This window comes from Mus caroli, unplaced genomic scaffold (genome assembly GCF_978045245.1).
Source record: "Mus caroli unplaced genomic scaffold, Mus_caroli_1 scaffold_1, whole genome shotgun sequence".
Classification (NCBI taxonomy): domain Eukaryota; kingdom Metazoa; phylum Chordata; class Mammalia; order Rodentia; family Muridae; genus Mus; species Mus caroli.
In genome coordinates, this window is record NW_028227256.1 from 2015768 (window position 1) to 2035177 (window position 19410).

Consider the following 19410-nt stretch of genomic DNA (forward strand, 5'->3'; position numbering starts at 1 on the left):
ATGCTTGGTGACACATGTTTAATTTGACACATGTGTTTTAGTTAACTTTTTTCATTGGAAAGAAGACATTTGAGTCTTAAAGTCTGTAATGTTCATTGGCTCCTGATTTATTAACTTTCAACACAAGGAACAAAGTAAAAACAATCCCAGACACTATATATGTCAATTTTCTACCGTGGCTTTTTGTTAGTCACAATTCTCAATCAAGGCCGTCGTCTCTTAAGTCGGTTTTCATCAGCAGGAGAGATGGTTTGAATATCTGAGTCCAAGAGTGAGCCTCAGTGCTCATGCGCTTTAAGCCCTCGGCTATGCCTGCCCCGCGTCCCAAAGAGCGATCTGCTGGAGGGGTTTCGATGGAACCCGTAGCAACCCACCGCCTACTACTGCCTGATCCCTCCGGCGTGAAAGCCCAACTCCGTCCAACTCCCAACTCGCCAGCAACGCGAGTCCTGATAGGGCCGGAAGTTCCAGACTGCTGGGGGCGGGAATAGATTAAAAGGACAGCGCGCGCCTGAGCGAGCCACTTCTACTTTCCAGTCTCCTGCGATCGATTCGTAGTGCCTGTGTGGCGCGCGCGGTGCTTGACTAGCACGGCCTAGGGGGCGGAGCGCTTATCCCTGCCGCCGCGGGCCGGGTCTGTGAGGAAGGCCTAGGCCAGCGGCTTCGCGGCTTGACGAACGTCCGCGCTGCTTCTCTCGCTTCCCGTCCGCAGTGGCCGGGCGAGGGGAGGCCTTCCGGAGCCATGGAGGACGAGGTGGTTCGCATTGCCAAGAAGATGGACAAAATGGTGCAGAAAAAGAATGCGGTAAGCGGGCGGGCCCGGGGCAGGCCGCGGCCGAGTCCACGACACCGGCCCACGCGGAGTCAGTCAGGGCCGGGCCGGGGCGGCCGCGCGCCCTCCGGGCTTACAGGTCCGTGCTGCCCACGGCGCAGTGAGCCCAGGATTGAAGCCCTCGACGCTGGGCTGAGAGAATGTACGGTGGCCGCCGCCGGTTACCTCAGAGCGGCTTCGCTGGGTGCCGCGGTCAGTTGCAGACGGGCCGTAAAGTGTGTTTATCCCAGCTCTGCCTTAGACCCACTTGGTAATCACAAACAGAAAATACGCCGCCCCTTAGCAAGTCGGCCTGCGTGCGATGAGCTGCCAGCCGGGGTTTCAGACCTCCCTCTGCAGCCGGCTGCTGCTCGGCGGGTATGGTGGGTGCTGAGGCTGCAGCGGGACGGATGACACCCCCTGTTCCTTGATGGGTCTGTGTGGATGTGTCCCTCGGTGTGTACCACTTTCCATCCCTTTGCTTCACACTTGACCTCTCTTCAGCCAGCTTCACTTGAATCTCTTCTTCCAGACGCAGCGGGTTTGCATTATACCAGAGACTGTTGCCATTTGTGAGGTAAAAGCCGTGCAGAGATGCTAAACGTTTGTGCAGTGCTTTAGAGTTACGCGCCTCTGCAGAATTCTTTTTATGAGTCAAGAAACTGAGTCAGAGCTAAAGTATTGTCGCTTAAATACTGTGTACTTTTGGTTGAGCTAACTCGCTGCCAGCTTAGGATTTAGTGTTAATACCAAATAATGTAAGACTTCAGACGCCCCAGGTTCCTCTTTCTTGAACAGGTGCGTTGCCCCGCATTTAATTTCATGCCCCGTTAATCCGTATGTACGATTTTGGTCCTTTCAAATATTTCCTGTTTGTTTTCTGTTCCAGATATTAGCCTGTGGTGTTTTTCTTCCTTACTGATTGAGCCATTTCATTACTTGATGCAGGTGATGAGTTCTGGTTATATGATAGGTTGAACATTTTTTTTTTTTTTTAATTAAATTGGGAAACCTCTCTCTGGCTGAAGGCTGAAGGTTCCCAGATTGCCACAGAGGAAGCTTGCAAGAAGGAAAAAGTCATTAACTTCGTAACTTATTTTCCCAAATACATCAGGACAGACTTCAAGTCATTCTCAAATCTGATTTCTGGTAGTGCAAAACCATAACTAATATGAAAATTTGTCTTGAAAAAGAAGACAAAGCTTTTTTTTTTTCTTAATTGCTTTTTCTTTCATTTTCCAGTCCTGAAATTCAAACAGGCTGATGAAATGCAAAGAAAGATCAAAATGATACTCAATAAATTCTTGGGCCGGGCATTGGTGCCGTACGCTTTTAATCCCAGCATTTGGGAGGCAGAGGCAGGCAGATTTCTGAGTTCGAGGCCAGCCTGGTCTACAGAATGAATTCCAGGACAGCCAGGACTATACAGAGTCTCAAAAACAAAAACAAAAACAAAACAAAACAAAGCCAAACAAACAAAAAAATCTAAAATTTAAAAACCTGTGTGTGTGTACACAACTACGTCAGAGGACAACTTGAGGATTTCTTTGTGTCGCCCTTGCTCTCCTGGAACTTGCTCTGTATATTAGGCTAGCCTCAAACTTAAATCCTTCTGCCTCTGCTTCCTGAGTGCTGGCATTATTGGCCTAACACTGAACTCACTTATTAAGCCTTTACCTATTGAACCATTTCTTGGGCTCCCCTCCTCCCCCCAAACACACTCTCACTCTCTCTCTCTCTCTCTCTTTGAGACTGCATGTCATAATGTCCTGCTTAACTAGGACCTTACTCTGTAGACCAGGCTGGCCTTAAACTCCTAGACATCTGCCTCCTGAGTGCTGAGATTAAAGTCTTCGGGCCACTGCCATGCCCACCCCCAACCCCTATTTTTTTGGTTTTGTTTTAAATATGGCATCTTTCTATGTAGCCCAGTCAGACCTGGAACTCACAGTATTTAAGGACCTGGAACTCCTTACGTATCTTTATAAATGGGATGAACTGTGACAGCAGCTATTTTTAAGTTACTTCAGACCATAAAAATGGAAACTGCTTGAAGCATGGTAGTTGCACTATTTTTTTGATATAATTGCATTTTAATAAAATTGTAGAGTAGGTATCAATTAAAGTCAGCTACCATTTTTGAACTAGTAATCCAAGCTATGTTTTCTGCTAACTCCAGTAGTTACCAATCTTAACCTCGTTCATTATTCAGTTAATTTTGCTGGGTTAGTAATCCCATCCTGACTAGTTAAGAGCTCTCCAATCTTTTTATTTATTTATTTATTTATTTATTTATTTATTTAAATATCTTGAGTAGATGGCTGGGACTCTAGGCACAGCCACCATGCTCAGCTTACTATATCCATTTTAAAGTTCAATCTGTATCTTGTTAGATTTCATTCTTTTCTATTGCAGAATAGTATTTCATTATACTGATGCACATATCACATTTTGTTTAATCCTCATTGTTGTACATCTGTGCTGCTCCCACTTTGGGCTATAAAACTAATGTTAATAATCTCATATCTGTGTTAACATGTTTTCATTCCTGTTAGGTATATACCTAGGAGTAGAAGTACTGAGCTGTGTAGTGTCTATGTGTAACTTTTAGTTTTAATCCTGGGGCTGGACTCTTCAGCAAACACTGTACCTACACCCTAAACTTAACCATTTGAGAAACTGTTCAAAAATAATCCAATTCTTTTTTTTTTTTTCTTCCCACGAAATGGCTCATACCATTTCACATTGCCATCAGGATGTTTGATTGTTTCTAACTCACCATATTGTTTTAATATTTGTTGATATTTGTCCATTAAATTACATCTTGTAATGAAATGTTATGGGCATCTTTTCTGTATTTACTGGAAATGTGTCTGTTTTGGAGAAACATCTATATGGTGCCTTTATCTCCCCCTTCCCCTCAGCTGTCTCCTGTGTCAGGTGTTTTCTGTGTTATAATGCTTCACTGTGTACCTGACCTTTTTAATCTATCTACTTACTAGCTATGTTACTCTCTTCATTATGTGAGAAGCTTGAAAAGGACAACTTTTTAAATTAGGAAACAAGAGTATGGCTTTAAATCTGGGTCTGGGATAAATATAGCACATGTTTCTACTTGTAAGTCCCTGAACCTCTTTGTATGTGGAGAAGGTTGTTTGTAGGCTGTAATTTTATATAGACTAGGTTTCCTGCAATTTTGAATACTTTTTTTGTAAAAGCACTTCTAACACTCCTAAAAACTATAATAAAATAGCAATGTTGTAGTTAATCTTGCAGTCAGTACTGTGAACTAAAGGTGACTTTAGAAGTTATAGTCGATTCTTTCTTTCTCTTGCATCATCTATATAGAAGATGCTGTAATGGACTTGATGCTAGGAGGTAGATAAATGGGAAGGGATGAAATGCAGCTTCTTGTTTGGTAGTGAATTCAGAAAGCACAACTGTCATTGGTAGGCCAGAGGAATGGAAAACACAGTTGTTCTAGGTCACAAAGAGTAAAGGTTTTGTTTGTTTTAATTCCTGAGGCAGTACCCTCAGTATACAGCTTGGTAGTTGAGTACTAGATTAGCATGTGTAAGGCTCTGGGTTCAATTTCCAACATCAAAATAAAATTCTCTGAAGTCCAAAGAGATTGCTGGTTTGTTTACTGATATGTACTCACGCAGAATGGAGCTTATTATGCCACATTAAGAGTATTTGTTGAAGAGGCTAGAGAGATGGCTCAATTGTTAAAAGCACTTGCTGCTCTTGCAGAGAACCTGTGCCCACGTTGCGGGTTTATAGACAACTATAACTCCAGTTCCAGAGGATCAATGCTCTCTTCTGGCCTCTTCAGGCAAAATACACACACACACACACACACACACACACACACATATATCACATAAATATGTACAAACACTCATACACATAAAACATAAAATTTTAAAGTATTTAGTACAATACCTGGTACATAGTAGCTCTCAAAGGTAAGTTGTTACTGAATTAGTGTATATCCATATGGTTTTTGCTAATTTCATTCGGTTCATAGTTTATCTTGTAATAAACCTTGAGTGAGATACTCAACTGTTTGGACCACATGTTAGTTGTCAAGAACAGTCATAGTTGCTGCATCCCATCAGTGATTTAGTCTCTCACCAGAGATCTGAGTAGAAACAAAGTCAAATTAAGGTAAATCTTTTTACCTTTACTTGGAAAGTGACTTAAATTGTGTATTGTATTACTGATGTGTTTTTTAAAAATCAGTTTTATATGCGACAGATAGCATGTGCACTTTAGTAACAAAGCTGCTTTTAAGAACTACTTAGAAGTCTAGCATGGTGGCGCACACCTTTGATCCCAGCACTTGGGAGGCAGAGGCAGGCAGGTGGATTTCTGAGTTGGAGGACAGCCTGGTCTACAAACAGAGTTCCAGGACAGCCAGGGCAACAGAGAAACCCTGACTCAAAAAACCAAAATAAAAAAAAAAACAAAAAAAAAAAACTACTTACAAATTTGATTTGTTAACTTATTACTGATCTTTAGAAATGGGTAAGAAAGTCCATGGAGATACAGGTAGAAGAAAAAATGCTTTTGTTAAGAGAGAACACAGATAGATGCACCATCTGCTAAAAGCCTTTGGACTCTTGAGAATTACAGAATTTTTCAGATTACCAAGATATTATGAAACCTCATCATGTATTGATACCTCTAAAAGGGATTTGGGCAGCTTCTAGTAATAAGACACTAACATTTCAATAGTAATATGCTTAACATTAAGTGAGGTAAATAGACTCATTAGCTGTACATCTGCTAAGATTAGCCTTTGCCAAGAAATGAATTTAAGACTCAGCTTTTCTGTTTGAAAGTTTTTTGATCTAGAGGAAGGTTAAACATGCATTCAAGGAATTAGACCTCATTTATACAAAAAAATGTTCTGTAGACATTCTTTAATATATATCCATTTATTTTACATACATATGTGTGATCCTGAATGTATGTACCTGCATTACATACATGCAGGCGCCTGTGAAAACCAGGATATTAGTTGCTCTAGATCCGGGGTTGCAGGTGAGTATATGCCATGTGTGTACTGGGAACCAAATCAGGATCTTCTCTACAACAGCAGCAAGTGGTCGAACTGTTGAGCGATCACTCCCATCCCTAGATTTTTTTTTTTTTTTTTTATTGAACCTTAGACCAATGTTCTCTGTTTCAGTGTAAATAAGACATGTACGGAATTTTAACATAAAAGAAGGAAAAATTGTTAAAATCCTTTTTAATAACCTGCTTCATAATTCTTGTGTTTTAAGTTTATAGTTAAAATGTTCTATATTGGTATTTCCAGAAGAGAAGTTAATACTATTTTATTCTGGAAGGTCAAGTTGGATAATTTCAAACAATCATGCCTGGAAATCTTTTCTTGGTTTTATTTTTTAAAAATAACAGTACAAAAGTCTGAAGAGATACCCCAGCAATTGGCTGCTCTTCTAGAGGACTCAGGTTTGAATCCCATTATCCATATGATGGGATATGGATAACATATCCCATCTAACAACTGGCTGTAATTATATTCCCAGGTTATCCAACACACTCTTTTGGCCTCCAAAGGCACTGAGTATGCATGTGGTAGCTGGGCATGTGTAGCCAAAACATTTATACACATTTTAGAAAGTTTATTAAAAACTTTTTTAGGAGCTGGTGAGATGGCTCAGTGGGTAAGAGCACCCGACTGCTCTTCCAAAGGTCCAGAGTTCAAATCCCAGCAACCACATGGTGGCTCACAACCATCCGTAACGAGATCTGGCGCCCTCTTCTGGAGTGTCTGAAGACAGCTACAGTGAACTTACATAAAATAAATAAATAAATAAATAAAACTTTTTTAGCCGGGTGTGGTGGCCCACGCCTTTAATCTCAGCACTCAGGAGGCAGAGGCAGGTGTATTTCTGAGTTCGAGGCCAACCTGGTCTACAAAGTGAGTTCCAGGACAGCCAGGGCTACACAGAGAAACCCTGTCTGGAAAAACCAAAACAAACAAAGAATACTAATGGTTTGCAGAGTGAGTATCATTAGCATGGAAAAACTCAGATACATTAGTAGAATACCCTTCCACCCCAGTGAAGTAAATAGTTACATAAGAGTGGAACTAAATACAGTTCTTTATGCTGCACAATGAGTCTGCCATTAGTTTCTTTTTTGTTTGTTTTTGTTTTTGTTTTTTTGAGACAGGGTTTCTCTGTATAGCCTTGGTTGTCCTGGAACTCACTCTGTAGACGAGGCTGGCCTCGAACTCAGAAATCCGCCTGCCTCTGCCTCCCGAGTGCTGGGATTAAAGGTGTGCGCCACCACACCCGGCTTGGCAGTTGATAGTCTTAAAAGCATAACATACATGTAAATTCTGAGTTTTCTTTCAGAAATTGCTGCTTACTATTCTTCAAGAACCAGGTAGATAGTGTTGTTATTGTGAGCATTGAAATACAGAGACCTCATACAAATTCTCAACAAAACAGTGCCTTCTCCTTGTTGCCTGAGGACAGATAGTACTAGAGGGATTGTAGCATCTGTTGGGCCTTCCATTTTCTCATTCTGACTTTTACCTCATGTAGATATATGTAGGTATGTTTTTTATTACAGTAAGAAATTTTACATTTCTTCCCAGAACACACATTTGAACATATACTGTGGGGAATACAATTCAAATTGTTTCACAAGTGCTAGCCATCACTCAGAAATTGGATGTTAGGTGCCTCTGACATTTCAATCTCTGTTCTAAGATGGTGTGTGTGTGTGTGTGTACATGTACATGTATATGTATCTCTGTACTTGTGTGTGTAGATAAGCCACTACAAGTTGTTAATTGACTAAGCTAGTCCATGTTTTACTGCCCTAGGAATTCAATAAACTTGTTTTATTTTATAGGCTGGCGCATTGGATTTGCTGAAAGAGCTTAAGAATATTCCGATGACCCTAGAATTGCTACAGGTATGTGCTTCTGTGTTTCACACAGTATTTGAATTGGTAATTGCTATAAAATAATGAATTATCTTCGTTACATGTTCCTCAAAAAGAACTTCCCGAGGTTTCCTGTTGTTTTTAACACAATCTCAAACATTCAATTTTGCCAATAAAGACTAGGAAGCCATATGTGAGAGACAGAGAAAGTGCCCAACTGATCTTCCTCTACAGCCAACTTCCCAAAAGGAAATCCCCTTCTCTGTGTCATCTCAAAAAGCCTTTAAACTGAATGTCCCTCCCTTCTACTTCCTGATCGTTTATTTCTCTTCCTGACTTCTTTTTCTTTTTTCCTATGTTTACTCCTTGTCAACTGGTTGTATCCTCTTGGCCTATGGTTGACTTTAATTCTGTTTATAATAGAGAAAGCTCTTGGATTAAAGGTGTGTGCTAAGACTGAGCCACACCCCAACCACAAACAGATTTCTCCAGTAAATAGCATAATCTTAGGGTTCACAGTGTGATAAATACCCTGCAACAGTTGTGGGGTCATGAGATCTTACTATAAGTGTTATATCTAGATTCCTGGGCCTGGTTTGGACTTTCAGTGTTTCAGTGTAGCTTAGTGTTAGGATAACAGGGAGTCACCACTTTTCTTTTTTCAGCATCAACCATTAATGCAAACTACTAAATATTAGTAGAGTACTGAAGCATTAGTGTTTCATCTAAAGTAGAAAAATAAGTCAGCATTAAAAAGGGAAGTGAGTGTGATCAATAACCTGAATAATGCTTTTTCTGGTAGACATTATTTATGAGCATCTTCCTTGATGTTTCAATTTTATTAAGTCAAACTGCAAGAAAGAATTAGGTATATGAACCTTGCTAAGGAAATACATGTTCAGGGAAATCTAACTGAAACTGAGCACATTTCTTATTATAATAAACTACAGTCCTTTTAGTAACATTTATGAATAACTAAAAGAAATCTCAAATATTTTTACTTTTATTAACTTGTTAGTTGTTGCAGATGTATTAAAATCCATTTGCTCATCCTGATGGCTACTTATGTTCCATATTCTAGGTCTTAATATTTTAATAAGGAAGCAGATGTACTGTGTATAATATATAGTTGTTCTTTTTCAACCTTATGTTTTTTTCTTTAATGTGATGTAAAAGGTTTCTGAGGAAGATGTCTGAAAGTTTTACCACATGGACAAAAAGGTCTATAGTAGAAAACAAAACTAAATAAAAAGAACTCTACCTGCAGACTCAAGAGAGAAAACTAGTATGAAGTATGAATTTCTGGGTTCTGGGATCAGCAGCCCTTTCCTTTTGGATAGTACCTTACTTCCCACCTATGTACTCCCTTCATAGCAGAGGGTAGTAAGTTTGTGTGGGAAAAATACATCGAAAATAATCTTAGTGATCTCAGCCTGCAGTTAGAGATGTGTAGATTTATGTAAGTGTGGAAGCTGGGTAGGGTATGCATTTTATATCCACCTTTATTTTTTTCTCTTTCAGTCTAATTATATAACAGGTTATTTGAATTCTTATTATGGTTAACAGTTGTGCAAGATTTGCCAATGTCAGTAAACTACTATCTTTGGCCCTCTGATCTCAAAGACTAAGAGAAAAAATTGTGCTTAAAAACAACAGTGTAGGTATCTAGATAAAGTCTGGGTAGGGGTAGTGTAGAAGTAAGTTTTTTGTTTTTTGGTTTTTTTTTTTTAAGTTTTATTATTTTATGTGTATGGCTGTTTTGCCTACATGTATGTCTGCACTGTGTGCCAGAAGAGAGTGTCAGATTCTTTGTAACTTGAGTTAACAAATTCATGTGGAAGCTAGGGATAGAACCTGGGTCTTCCTCAAAAGCAACAAACAACCTTTACCACTGAACTATCCAGCCCCAGAAGTTGACTTAATACAATTACTTAATCTAAGAGCTCAAGAAAGCCTACACACAGGTGGTCTCCAAAGATATTCAGGTCCTCCCTCAATGTCTAGGACAGAAAAGAATATCGTAACAGAGTAGCATGAGGAATCAGTGTAGCATATGGAGTAGTGCAGGACAAGGAAAAGCTAGAGGCAGGATGGCATACAGACCTTCATATACTTGCAAGAGCAGTACTGCCTGGAGGCGTTAGGAAAATATATAACCAGATCTGCATGTTGAAAGAAATGGGAGACTTGAAAGACAGGAAAACTTGCTGACTAGTGAAGTTATTCAAGCATGCTCGAATAGGGGATTAAACAAAGGTATTGGCAGAAAAAGTGAAGAGATTTTGAGTAGGTAGCAGTATAGGGGTGAAGGAGTGGGAGCAGTAAGTTATCTAGGATGGCCTTAGTTTCGCAGCAGTCCTACTGCTTTAGCCTCTTTGGTTAGGGATTTGAGGGATGTGCCAACATACCAGGCAAAACAGGTTACTTTTACAGTTGTACTTAAAATTTGAGACAGAATCTCACCATGTATTTGAAGTAGGACTTGTCCTTATGATACCTGTAGCCTCCTGTCATAAGTGCTGGAAGTACAGACATGTGCCATCATGCCCAGCATGCCCCCATTTATTTTTAAACCAAGGATGGAAGCAGGGTCTAAGGCTTTGCACAGGCTAAGCAAGTGATTCACCACCAAGTTCCATCTTTAGCCTGAGCAGAATTTGCTGATAGGCAGTTTATAAGAATTGTTAGCTGATTGAAAGGGAGGGTGAAAGGAAGAATTTAGGATGAAACTTAACAAAAAAAATTAGTAAATACAGCTGTATTTGATTATTCTTTTTTTTTTTTTTTTTTTTTTTTTTTTTGGTTTTTCGAGACAGGGTTTCTCTGTGTAGCCCTGGCTGTCCTGGAACTCACTTTGTAGACCAGGCTGGTCTCGAACTCAGAAATCCACCTGCCTCTGCCTCCCAAGCGCTGGGATCAAAGGCGTACGCCACCATGCCCGGCTTTGATTATTCTTCTATTTATTTATTTTTGCTCTGCTGGGGACCAAGCTGTAGACATTGTCTATTAAGCTAGTCAAGAATTCTACCATGGAGCTACATCTCTAGCTCTGTGCCTTTTGGCTTTTAACAGCTTTGTTACAATAACTTCACATACTACATAATTTATCCCTTTAAAATGTATACTTCAGTAGTTTTCTGATTAGTTTTTCTGTCAGCTTAACACAAGCTAGAGTCATTTGAGTATAGGTAGCATCAAGTGAGAAATGTTGTCAACTTGGTCTGTAGGAAAGTCTGTGGAACATTTTCTTACTGATGATTGGTGTGGAAGGGCCTAGCCTACTATGAACAGTACCATTATCTGCAGGTAGCTCTGGAGTGTATAATAAAGCAAACTGAACAAGCCAGTGAGCAACATTCTTTTCTGGTCTCAGTTTAGATCGTACCTCCAGTTTTCTGCCTTGAGTTCTTGTCCTGACTTTGATTTCCTCTATGGTAGACTACAATAAGGAATTGAAAGCTAAAATAAATTTTCTTCTCTCCAAGTTGCTTTAGGTCATGGTGTTTGTCACAGCAGTAGAAACCCTGGGACAAGTAGTTTCTAATATATCCAGAGAATTTTCCTATCCTTTTTTTTTTTTTTTTTTGGTTTTTCGAGACAGGGTTTTTCTGTATAGCCCTGGCTGTCCTGGAACTCACTTTGTAGACCAGGCTGGCCTCGAACTCAGAAATCCGCCTGCCTCTGCCTCCCGAGTGCTGGGATTAAAGGCGTGCGCCACCACGCCCGGCTGAATTTTCCTATCCTTAACCATATGAATTTCTGAAATTTTTGTTACCCTAAAAAAGCCACAAACCCCTGCCTCCTATTAATAGCCATTCATCATTTCCCCCTATATAAGATATTTAAGAAAGAAGCTGAAGAAGATACCAGTAGATGTAAAATTCAACCATGTTCATAGATTGGTAGGATTAATACTGTGAAAATGGCATTCTTAGCAAAAAGCATCTTAGCAAAAGCAAATTCAGTGCATTCTCCATCAAAATTCCAACACAGGGCTTTATAAAAACTGAAAAAACAGTCTTCATCCTGTCTTAGGGGATTTTTTTTTTTTTTGCTGTGAAGAGAGACCATGACAGCAATTGTAAAAGAAAACATTTAATTGTGACTGGGTTACCATTTCAAAGGTTTTTAGTCCATTATTATGGCAGGGAACATGGCAGTGTGTATGTAGGTAGACATGATACTGGAGAAGGAGCTAAGAGTTCTACATCTGGATCCAAAGACAGTAGGAAGTCAACAGGCTTGTGTTGTGGTAAATCTTCTCCCAAATAAGGCCCGGCAATGAAAACAGAACACAGTTAATATGAATACATGCTGTGCGCCTAGAATGGGCAAATCTTCCCCTACACTACCATCTTCCACAGCTTATGAGACCCCTGAGAACTTGCTGTTTCTCCAGGCCAAGTGCTTCTGCTCTGTTTTTCTTCTTCCTCCTCCTCCTCTGCATCCTCTCCCTCTTCCATTTTCTCCTTCTTCTCTCTCCCACCTTCTGCTCCACCTTCCCTTTTATCTGCCCAATCATCAGCTCTCCTTTATTTTACAAATTAAGGTGGGAAGCAGGTTTACAGGAAATCACCTGAGTGCTGACTCTTTCTCAGCCTCTCACAGGCTGAGAATATATATAATTAGCCCTATTATCACCATTCTAGATTTCAACTTCTGTTACAGAGCCATAATAATAAAAACAGCATGGTTATTGGCATTAAAAACAGGTTAGCCAGTGGAATTGAATAGAATTGACCTGATTGAATAGAAGACCCAGACATAATTCCATACACCTACAGATACCTAATTTTTGACAGAAGCCAAAAATGCACACTGGGGAAATGACAGCATCTCCAACAAATGCTGCTTGTCAGATTAGATGACTACATGGAGAAGAAGGCAAATAGATCCATACTTATTTGATTCTGGTCAAGGACCTCAACATGAGACCAGATACCCCGCATCTAATAGAAAGTGGAGAATAATTTTGGAACACCTTGACACAGGGAAGCACTTTCTTAATGGGACACTAATAGCATAGGCATTAAGACCAAAGATCACAAGCCGGGCGTGGTGGCGCACGCCTTTAATCTCAGCACTTGGGAGGCAGAGGCAGGCGAATTTCTGAGTTCGAGGACAGCCAGGACTACATAGAGAAACCCTGTCTTGGAAAAAAAAAACAAACCAAAACCAAAAACAAAAGGCCAAAAATCACTAACTAGGACCTCATGAACTTTAAAAGCTGTGTGACAAAGCAAATCATCATTTAGGCAGAGGGTCAACTTAAAGAATGGGGAATACAGTAATACATTTGACAGAGGGTTAATATCTAGCATATATAAAATTACCTAAAAAATACCTAAACACAAAGAAACCCAATTGTAAAATGGGGTGTAGAGCTAAACAGTTTTCAAAAGATTAAAACACAAATGACTAAGAAACAAAAATGTTCAACATCTTTATCCAGAAAATGCAAATTAAAATCACTTTGAGATTTTCTTCTACCGTAGTCAGACCAGTCAAAGTTAATTAAAAAATAACAAACATTTGCTGCCTTATTTATTACTGATAGTAGTGCAGACTGGTACATCCACTGTGGAAATTACTTTGAAGGTTCCTCAGGAAGATGAGAATAGATCTACCTTAAGATCCAGTTATGCCTCCTGGGCATATTCCCAAAGAATTTTTACATCTTACTACAGAGATACTTGCTCATCCATGTTCATTACTGCTCTATTCATAAGAGCCAGAAATTGGAAACAGCCTAGATGGCCATCAACTGATGAATGAATAATGAAAATGAGATATAGTTACTGTACTGGCTAGTTTTGTGTCAACTTGACACAGGCTGGAGTTATCACAGAGAAAGGAGCTTCAGTTGGGGAAATGCCTCCATGAGATCCAACTGTCAGGCATTTTCTCAATTAGTGATCAAGGGGGAAAGGCCCCTTGTGGGTGGTGCCATCTCTGGGCTGGTAGTCTTGGTTTTATAAGAGAGCAGGCTGAGCAAGCCAAGGGAGGCAAGCCAGTAAGGAGCATCCCTCCGTGGCCTCTGCATCAGCTCCTGCTTCCTGACCTGCTTGAGTTCCAGTCCTGACTTCCTTGGTGATGAACAGCAGTATGGAAGTGTAAGCCGAATAAACCCTTTCCTCCCCAACTTGCTTCTTGGTCATGATGTGTGTGCAGGAATAGAAACCCTGACTAAGACAGTTACATAATGAAGTATTCAGCTGGTAAGAAAATGAAACTTAATGAACTAAAAGAAAAATCATCCTGAGTGAGGTAACCCAGACCCCAAAAGACAAGTATTGTGTGTTTCTTCTGATAGGTGAATGCTAGTTTTTAATATGTGTGCTACAGTTCAAATAACCACCAAGGTTAGGTACCTATTAAGGGACCAGGGAGGGGAAAATCTCCCAAGGAAGGAAAATAGTGTTACAGAGAGATAAAGGGGAAACTAAAATAGGAGGACTTAATAAATAGGGAGAGGAAAGGAAGTACTAGGGGGACTACTAACACTAAATGATGTCTGAAAAACCATATGGAAACCTACTGATGCTTCCCTAAAATAAATTATGGAAGGGATCTAAATGCAATCATCAAATAATAGTGGAGACAGTGCCTTAACCAGGCATCTTATCCTGTCAAGTCAAACTTCCAGTGTCAGGAACACATTTTATCTAGTTGAGTTATTGGCCAAAGGGCTCCTGTGGAATCCCCCAAACATTACAGGCCCTTGCCAAGCCTAATATGTTGTTCTCTACAACCTGGTATTAAGACCCTGTTGCTGAAGACACTTAACAAACGTGGAGATGTTGATCTGGTGCCTGACTAGAAGCTTCACTCTTAGGATTTATGGTGCTGGTGTGATGCTGAAGGAGAAAGGTGACCTGCCTGTAAAATATCACTTGTACAGTATTGGTACAAGTGTTATGGAAGTAAGGAATCACTTTTTTTTTTTATTGGACTTGAGGTCCACTTCATGAGGTGAAACCCATATTTGAAATTGATAAGTGGCCAGCGACTTGAGATAGGTCATGTATTTAGCAGAAAACCTAATACTATTGTTTCACTAAAAGAACAGTAATAACAACAACTTCTTCTTCTAATAGGATCTTTTTTTTGTTTGTTTGTTTTTGTTTTTCAAGACAGGGTTTCTCTGTGTAGTCCTGGCTGTCCTAGAATTTGCTATGTAGACCAGGCTGGCCTCAAACTCAGAAATCGGCCTCTGCCTCCCAAGTGCTGGGATTAAAGGTGTGCACCACCACTGCCCGGCTCAGTAATAACTTCTAATTGCACACACATTGCTATACTCAAAGATTGGTTCCTCATTTCACTCATCTCACATCAGAGAAAGTTCTTTTTATAATAGATGGTATTTATACAGAGACCTACATACAACTGGACAATATGTAGAGAGAGTGTGAGTTTTGTAGTCCTAAATGGGATGCCCTCATCAAACCCTTTTCAAAGCTTGGGAGAGGAAGTGAAAGATTATTAAAAACCACCGGTAAAGGATGATTCCAAAGAAACAGTGGCTTCTAGACACAACAGGACTAATGTACATGTTGATTCAACAGAGACTGGCAACGTGTTCAAGCCAGAGGGGTCCCAGCACTAAGAAAGTGAAGTGGACACAGAATTCTACCATAAACCAAGAGTTTTTCTGCAATTGGTACCTTGTAGGAAAAGGGATTTTTTTTTTCCCCCTCCAATTGAGTGTCACTTTGGTATATTGACCACACTCCTGGCCAGGTCCCATGTTCAGGAGTAGTTGGTCAACAGAAAATAAACTCATTGATAGTTTTGTGAACTTCTTTTTTTCATTTTATTTGTTAGTTTTGGTCTTTCTAGTTTTTTTCAGTGGTTTTATGCTTTTTTCTTTAAGAGAGAACATAAGGTTAGGTGGGTAGGGAGGTGGAAAGGATAGGGAGGAATTGGATAAAAGGGGAAAAAACCCAAAATATATGAAAAAATAAAGTTTTAATTATTCAACTAGGGATATAGCACTTGCCTAACATATAAGGTCTTGGGTTCTGTCCCTAGAACCTGAAGCAAAGGGGCTTGTGAGTGACTGACGGTAAGTAGGATTTATGCAGTTTGTTCTAGGTGAGCAATCCAATTCCTAATCTTCCTTTCTTTTCTCCCTCCCTTTTCTCCTGGGAGCCTGATTTTAAATAGAAATGGTAGAAGATGGCAATTCCTCTGTTGCAGCATCACAGGCCACTTTTTTAAACAGCCTATTTCTAACATCTGCTAAATCTTAGGAGACAGAAATCCAGACCTGGCTGCCCAGCTAAACCTTCTTTTTTTTTTTCCCCCCCTCGAGACAGGGTTTCTCTGTGTAACCCTGGCTGTCCTGGAACTCACTTTGTAGACCACTGCCTCCCGAGTGCTGGGATTAAAGGCGTGCACCACCACCCCCGGCGAGCTAAAACCTTCTTAATCTTTTCCATCCTCTGCTTTCTTACATTTTCCCTAGAGTACACTCCCTATAGGAAAAAAGAAATATGTTGTAGTCTTTATTTTTCACTCCACTCCAGCAGCCTGATCTCTAGTTATGCAACTAGTCTCTCCCTTAAGTAAGCATGTTTATTGTAGAAAGCTACATTTTAAGATGCTAAGGAAGGTCATGGTTGGTTTTAGTAATCAAAGCATCCTGTGATAACTACTTAACAGCAGTCACCCAACAGCACACTTTATTCTTCTCCTTATACATTGGTCTCTTGCATTACCTTCTATGATGCAAATTTTACCACTGTGTCAGTCTGCACTTTATAACGACTCAATAATTCAAGTTATTTCCTCCATGCATCCAAAGTTACGTTTTCTTTTAGAGAACTTGCTTTGCTAACCCCAAATATCGGGAGTTAAAATAATGGGGCCTTTTTTATTGTTCTACTATTCAACCTTATTTGCTTTGCTCTGCTTTCTGTGAGATACAATATAGGCTACTGCAGCCCACGACATATTCTAAATTCTTGAACAAAACTTTTATGCTCAGGGTTGAATAATTTAGCAGGAAGCGTTTAAATACTTACTTTAGTAACTAAAGGTATCAGCAGGGATTTTCCTTTATTTTTTGAATAACTAAGTTCTTTTGTCATGTTTTTCTCCCTTAGACTACAGTTTGAAAGATTGTCTACTAATAACAACTTGAACTCATTGAATAATTTACCATGTTATTTCCTGGTCATAATTGAGCTGTCATAGCTTTTATGGTTTTTAATGAGTCGGAAAGAACATACATCCTGGAGGTGGTCAAACATAGATGAAAATTTCAGTCTTGCCAATTAGCAGTGGTATAATGCTGGCCAGATTATATTGGTATTTCAAGTCTCTTTGTCTTTAAAACTAGTTAAAGTGATCTCAGTGTTAAAAAGATCTTGGGAAGATGTATATACCTACTTATTCTAGTATAATCCTACTATATAATATTATTGCATAATTACATTTTATCTACATTCTGTGAAGTCCATTTTAGTAATTATATGCTGATTATATAGGATCAAAAAATAAAGATTCTTTTAAATCTTTTTAGGTGGTACCTTTTGTTTGGATAGCTTTGTTATAAGTTACAGGCAGTACTTGGAGGTAATCTCTATAGAAGAGTGTAGTGTAAATACAGGCATGCAGATGTTGGCCATGAATATCTCAGCTTACATTCTTTACATATTTTACATCTTACATCTCACCTTCTTTATTTCTCCCTGAAAGACTGATTTTACTTCAGTAGTCCATTGGCCTTGATCTCATGTTACAGGGTTGTTGATCTCAATTGATCGTGCATTGATCAGACTAGTGCATGATCTAAAGATGTTTGTACTTCAGGTTTGTAGTGTGTGCTTTCAGCAGAATGCAAATAATCGAAGTTTTTAAATCGGAAGCAGAAAGAGTTTGAAAAATAAGAAAGTATAGTTAATGTACTAAATTGTTTGAAACGCATTGATGGACACTTTGTTCTTGTTGCCTTGCAGTCCACGAGAATTGGAATGTCTGTCAATGCTCTTCGCAAGCAGAGTACAGATGAAGAAGTCACATCTCTAGCCAAATCTCTCATCAAATCCTGGAAAAAATTATTAGGTAAGATTGATCATTGCTTGCACGTGTTTATGATGTCCTGACTTGTTCAAATGCTGCTTTCTTTTAGACCTGTACATTTAGATTTAGTGAAATCAGGACTTTGTAATAAGATTGAAGGTGTAGTTTAATTTGCTTGAAAGATGTATGTAACCTAGTTTATTAATTCTGTGGTCTCTGACAGTTGTAACTATCTAAACTCTTTCAGGGGTTAAGTTTTCTGGGAAAGGTTATACATGTTTTCTGAAGTGATTTTTAAAATAACTTTTGACTTTTAGAAAACTTTAACTTTTAGCAAGGATACAATAATGACTAGATTTCTTTTGTCCAGATCATCTTTTATTATTTTCCATAATCATCTCTTTTTTAATTTTAAATTTTTTATTTTATGTGCATTGTTTTGTTTGCTTGTATGTCTGTATGAGAGTGTTAGAGCCCCTGGAACTGGAGTTACTAGAAATAAGTTACAGACAGCTGTGAGCTGCCACGTTGGTGCAGGGAATTGAACCCAGGTCCTCTGGAAAAGGAGCCAGTGCTCTTACCTACTGAGCCATCTCTCCAGCCTCTCTCTCTCTCTCTCTCTCTCTCTCTCTCTCTCTCTCTCTCTCTCTCTCCCTCTCTCCCTCTCCCTCTCCCTCTCCCTCTCCCTCTCTCTCCCCCTCTCCCTCTCCCTCTCCCTCTCCCTCTCCCTCCCTCCCTCACTTCCTTCCTTCCTTCCTTCCTCTTTCTCTCTTTCATTTGAGAGTAGGTTAAATGTGTTGTTTTCCTTTATTTTGTAATATTTAAGTATACATCTCAGAACAAGCTTTTCCTTTTCTATCTTAGTGTCCTTCATTTACTTGAGATAGGCTCCCATTATGTTGGCTTGGAACTTAGGATCCTGCCTCAGTCTCTAGAGTGTCTGGAGACTGACATAGGCATGTGCTTGCATTCCCAGCCCAAGCATATTTTCTTACACAATTCTAATAAATGAAAACAAGCTTTGGTGTAATACCAAATTTTGGTGTAATGGACCTTACAGTCCATGTTCTAGCTTGTTGCTATCTCCATGTACTTATTAATTTTTTGTTAACTTGATGCACGCTAGGGTTATCTAAGAAGAGGGAACCTCAACTTAGAACATGCCACCATAAGACTGACCTGTATGCAAGTGTGTGGAACATTTTTTTGATTAATAATTAATGTGGGAGGGCCTGGCCCTCTGTGGAGGTGACAGCACTGAGTTGTAAAAGAAAGCAAATAGCCATGGAGAGCAAATTAGAAAGCAGCATTTGTTACCCCAGAATCTCTGTTTCATTTCTTTTTTTTTTTTTTTTTAAGATTCATTTATTTATTATATGTAAGTACACTGTAGCTGTCTTCAGACAATCCAGAATCTTGTTATGGATGGTTGTGAGCCATCATGTGGTTGCTGGGATTTGAACTCCGAACCTTCGGAAGAGCAGTTGGGTGCTCTTACCCACTGAGCCATCTCACCAGCCCCTTGTTTCATTTCTACCTTGCTTCAGTTTCTGTCTTGGCAGAATGATAGTTGGTAAGCCAAATATATCCGTTCCTACCTAAGTTGATTTTAGTCAGTCTTTTATTACAGCAACAGAGAAGCA

At 39.6% G+C, this 19410-nt stretch overlaps 1 protein-coding gene across 1 annotated transcript in view; it reads left to right on the forward strand.

Annotated features, from left to right (window-relative positions):
* Positions 1 to 530: 530 nt before the first annotated feature.
* Tcea1 (transcription elongation factor A1) overlaps positions 531 to 19410 on the forward strand; it is a 35686-nt gene continuing 16806 nt past the window's right edge. The window contains exons 1-3 of the mRNA XM_021157352.3: positions 531 to 805; positions 7709 to 7771; positions 17704 to 17809. Coding sequence (XP_021013011.1) covers positions 743 to 805; positions 7709 to 7771; positions 17704 to 17809 — 232 coding nt within the window. The 5' untranslated portion in view covers positions 531 to 742. The remainder of the gene's footprint in view (positions 806 to 7708; positions 7772 to 17703; positions 17810 to 19410) is intronic.